General features: G+C 37.5%; 1 protein-coding gene across 1 annotated transcript in view; it reads right to left on the bottom strand.

Moving 5' to 3' along the window:
* The window catches only part of LOC117113353, a 5,071-nt gene extending 302 nt beyond the window's left edge, over positions 1–4,769 (bottom strand). The window contains exons 1-7 of the mRNA XM_033256662.1: positions 4,513–4,769; positions 3,473–3,562; positions 3,067–3,255; positions 2,724–2,966; positions 1,923–2,117; positions 357–467; positions 75–269 (exon numbers count right to left, since the gene is read on the bottom strand). Of these exons, the coding sequence (XP_033112553.1) occupies positions 75–269; positions 357–467; positions 1,923–2,117; positions 2,724–2,966; positions 3,067–3,255; positions 3,473–3,562; positions 4,513–4,650 (1,161 nt within the window). The 5' untranslated portion in view covers positions 4,651–4,769. The remainder of the gene's footprint in view (positions 1–74; positions 270–356; positions 468–1,922; positions 2,118–2,723; positions 2,967–3,066; positions 3,256–3,472; positions 3,563–4,512) is intronic.
* Between the last annotated feature and the right edge of the window lie 402 nt (positions 4,770–5,171).

The following is a 5,171-nucleotide window of genomic DNA, read 5'->3' as shown; positions in this document are numbered from 1 at the left end:
CCCCCACCCCCACACACAGACTGGAGTTCATAACTAAACAATGATATATTGTTCATTTGAACAATCAAAATTACCTTAACATCATCAGGTTCCACAACTGTAATGATTTTCATGAAGATACCAATCAGCATATGGATGTTAATAATCACAGTGTTCTTCAATTTCTTGTTAGTGGGCGAATACAGGATGATTCCAAGATCATTAAGGTAATTGAGGACGTGGATGACGTTGTCTTCATTTATACCACATTGATCAGCAATCTTAGCGATCTAAAGTATTAAGGAACATTTAAATTGGAGGAGCTATCACAAGAACACAAAATAGATTAATCATTTACAGTAACAGATTCTAGATACGATTATTAAAATTGCAAATGCAAATATGTCCACACGAGAGAAATGTTCAAGCGAGAGAAATGTAGATGTTTCGTCGAACTTACGCCAATACTGTATCATTACTGGAGCAGTCTATATGAAAATGAACAGAGGTTAAAGTGCTGTAAAGTACTTATCAGAGAAATGATCAGCTTCGTACGGCCTACCTATGGGGTGCATGGTGAGGGGTGTGCAGGGAAAGGGCATATTTTATGGGCGCAGTTAAAAATCACCTTATTTTGCAAGTTAATGCCACTCATCTAATCATCGAGCTCCCACATCCCCACCTTTAATCGTGACACCATCAACTAGCGGCGTAGCTAGTGCGAAAGGGCCCAGTGCTAGTCTAATTTCCGGGCCCTTTAATGTGATATGGAAATTCCCTAAAGTGTCTCGGATTCGTAACTATTTCAAGTTATACAACTATAGGTTGAAAAATTTAACAATTGCAGTGACGGTTTGAGAATTCGAAATAGAAGGGCCATTGAGTAAGTGCTTATAAGTACCGGTAGTATGAGGGGCCCCCCCCCCCTTTTCAGTAGGAGCCCCGAGAGCTCACAGGCATTACGCCATTGGAGGAACTTCCATACAAGGAGAGTTTAGACAATCTCAGAACAACCATGTTTGGGGCTGAGGTAATATAATTTATTATTATAGCACCACTATGATAGCCAGAAATGGCACTCTCAGACTTAACTTTTAATATAATTTCCCATTTTTCCAATTTCTTTTATAATTTTGAAAAAAAAAAAATAGGGGGAACCGGCTAGAACACCCTTGAATACACCAGATTTAAAATCAACACAGATAATCAACAATTACTAAAAAAAAACCAACTTAATATTATTGAGGGCCCGTTGGAAATTATTTTAAATTTAAAATTATTATATCTATTCTAATTATGAATAGGCCCCTAGTAGCCCCGGGTCCCAGTGCTTTGCACTCGCTGCACGGCCCCCGTAGCTACGGCACTGTCATTAGCCCTCCCCGCCCTCTGAACAGGCCTCCCCCATTTCAAGACTCCTAGATATGCCACTGAAAAAGAGTACCGGTAGTAATTACATTGAGGCTTTTCATGATACTATCTAGCCGATAATATAGGTTGAAAAATTTCCACACGAATAAAATATACGAGCAGTACTTGGTAAAGACAACTTGATTTCTTGCTTCGAAACAATATGTATCCTTTCGTAGAAGTCTTATGAAGATAAGCCTATCCAATAGTGATGATCAAGGTCGGGATCAGGACATACCTCCGACTTTAGATTGAAATATGTTAAATAAAGACACAATGTATACATGGCCTAGGTATAATAGAGTCCAGTTAGAATATGTAATTATGTATCGAATCGATACATTCATATTAATATTATTAATGATACAATGACAGGTGGTAAAATATTAATTTAGACACCAAGTGTCCCGTGTATGAAATGTTTGCTTGTAAAGGTATTTAATATTGCTTATCGCCCCCCACCCACCCCCACACACAGACTGGAGTTCATAACTAAACAATGATATATTGTTCATTTGAACAATCAAAATTACCTTAACATCATCAGGTTCCACAACTGTAATGATTTTCATGAAGATACCAATCAGCATATGGATGTTAATAATCACAGTGTTCTTCAATTTCTTGTTAGTGGGCGAATACAGGATGATTCCAAGATCATTAAGGTAATTGAGGACGTGGATGACGTTGTCTTCATTTATACCACATTGATCAGCAATCTTAGCGATCTAAAGTATTAAGGAACATTTAAATTGACGGAGCTATCACAAGAACACAAAATAGATTAATCATTTACAGTAACAGATTCTAGATACGATTATTAAAATTACAAATTCAAATATGTCCACACGAGAGAAATGTTCAAGCGAGAGAAATGTCCACACTGGAGAAATGTCCACGCTAGAGAAATGTCCACACTAGAGCAGCTATGAGTCGGATAAACTGGTGGTAGGCACAGTGTGTGCGCCGAACCGTGGGGATAAATCTGTACATAGGTCACCTGGTTCAATTCACATCGCTGCCCTCCTTGTGTTTCAGCTGAAGGGATGAAATGCAACCACCAGCGTAGGCCGTTCGTCCCGTGTGCAAAGGGCCCATATGCATGTTAAAGAACGGAAAAGATTAGGAACTTGTTACTCGATGTGCTGCTAAAAAGTAAGTCTCATGATTTTCGTCGGTTATCCTTGTTGTGCATCACATCGGAATAATCCAATGAAATCCAATATCAGTTTTCAATAAACGTAAAAGTAGGGTTTAAGTGTATGACGAAATCAAGCCCAATTTTGAAACGTTCAGATCCTGTCTCTTATACACATCTAGATGTGTATAAGAGACTTATCTAAAGACATGCGCAGAGTTGTTTTCCCGGCTTCTTGTACCTCAATTTGGAAGTCCATCCAATTTATTGGAACAGTTCTTGCCATTGACTTCATGAAACCGCCTACTTTTATTTTCAGTCTTTCAATTCCTTCATCCAGTGCTGTGGTGTTGTCTACAGCATACATCTCGCGATCTACGTGACGTTCGTATGGCTTCCCTTTGAGTTCTTCTAAAATTTTGCCTAATACGACATCAATCTTTGAATAAAATTGAATAGTATATGTAATGAAAATATTTATAGATTTTAAAACAAATAATATCATCCCATTAAACACTCACGGATTAACAATATCTCACCTTTGCCTGCTTCTCAGCATCACTCCCCGTGAGTAGGTCCTTGTGCGTCCCAATCAGACTAATCGTCGGTGATGCGATAATTCCATTGATCAAAGGTTTCTCCTCTGAGTCACGTAGCAGTACAGCATACTCATAAATCAGCCTTATCCAAAATATGATCATTTGCAGATTTGTCATCTCAAAATGTCCCTGCATATAAACAATATTGTCAGCATAATTAAAAATAGGGCTATGGATAAATTGATATACAATTAATTACAGGCTGAAAATAATTATTTCAGGAATGGGTTTTTTCCACTCAATGCATTTGATAATTTGTTTTACTTTTTTCTTTTTATTGATTAGACTAAATAAAGTTAAACAATTGAGTTCCTTAAATTAGAATTAGAATATTTAAATGGTTTACTTTTTTGGGATCTCTTCTTTTTGCCAGTTTATCCAAAGCATCTACCAAACTGAAAACAACTCCATAAGAATTTCCATCTGTAATAAAAATCTGGAAAGAAATAGGATATACAAACTGTGAGAAAGTATTGTATTTATAACAAAGAGAGGTAAACAGTGGCGTATCTAGGAATCTTGAAGTGGGGAAGCTGATTGGAAGCCCGAAAGTGAAGCGGGAAGGGGTGGGGGACTCGATGATCAGTTGGGGGCGCTAACTCTCAAAATAAGGTTAATTTAGGTGTTTTTTAACAACGCACCACTTGAACATGATTGCGTTTCTAACACCCCCTCCACGCCACTGCTGCAGTAATTTCAGCAAATTAATATTTTGTATTCAATGCAGTGCAATTGTTATACAACACACTGGTACTGGTACGGGCATTTATAATGCGCCTCTTTCTTGCGGTTATAAAGCGCAGTTCCTTTCCCTGGTCATTGGGTCCACATGCTAAGTGTTGCTGCTGGTAATCAGCACAGGAACAGGCAACCCCACCAGGTAACCATTGATACTCCTGGGTGGAGAGAAGCAATGCAAATAAAGTGTCTTGCTCAAGGACACAAGCGAAATGCACAGCGAGGGATTGACACCCGTTCCCCGCTGCGCCAAACTGTTTCTATAAACACAATATCATACAATCACATCCTTTCAGTACTGCGTGCATAATGATGATAGATTTTAGCAGCAATGCACAAATTAGTGATTGCGTAACTGTATAAGGATTTGTACTGATTGTGCTACACAAAAAAAAAATATATATATATATATATATATAGGGGCTTAGTTTGTATACGCTTTGCGATCCATAGTCATAACGCGCGTATAATCGTTCACTTTAAATCTTTGAACTGCTTGTTTATCCTTCATACATTTTTCTTCGATTTTAAAGCCTCTGCTTCCATAAAAATCCACAAGCAAACATGGAAGATTCAGAAATTCAACGTCTTATCGTTTTATAAAATCCAAACGCGAATCTAGATTCCACCCCTGGAATCGCCACTTACTCGGTGAGTAATGAAATATTCAAGTTGGCCGGCATAGTCCCATATGCAAGTTACATCACTCGGTTCAGAACTCTTGTTGGCAAGTTTGTCGATGACTTTCTTGCGCATTTCTTTAAGTTGATTGGTCGATACTCCCATTTCATGAAGCAGACCGATAGATTCTCCCCTGTCTTCAGATATAGTTTCTTCTGAAAATAATTTGATAGTTAAATCAACATCGACAAGGGTGACAACACATTTTTTTAAATATAGGTCTATAAAGACATGTTTCGACGTGTCACACATCATCATCAGGTGATAATGCTTAAGCTACTACCGGTTTATATACTACTGGTCAGATGTAGTCATGTATGTAGAGGCCGTGAATACTATGCTAAGTCATGTATATAAGAATTAGAATGAAAGAGTGATATTGTAATGAATTGTTTATTTTTTAATGTAATTTATTGTGGTGATGACGGAAGTTGTATTCATTGTTAAGATGATGATTGTGATAATAATAAACGATGATGATGGTGATGATGACGATGATGGTGAGGGTGGTGATAACTTTAATGATAATGCTGATAATAATGATGGTTAACATGTTGAGGATGATACTGATGACAAAGAAGATGATGATAATAATGATAAAGATGATAAAGAGGATGATAATTATA

Source organism: Anneissia japonica, unplaced genomic scaffold (genome assembly GCF_011630105.1).
Source record: "Anneissia japonica isolate Jap-2015-1 unplaced genomic scaffold, ASM1163010v1 scaffold287605_len22214_cov137, whole genome shotgun sequence".
Taxonomy (NCBI): domain Eukaryota; kingdom Metazoa; phylum Echinodermata; class Crinoidea; order Comatulida; family Comatulidae; genus Anneissia; species Anneissia japonica.
The sequence above is the reverse complement of the archived record's forward strand: the minus strand, read 5'-3'. Positions and strand labels throughout refer to the sequence as shown.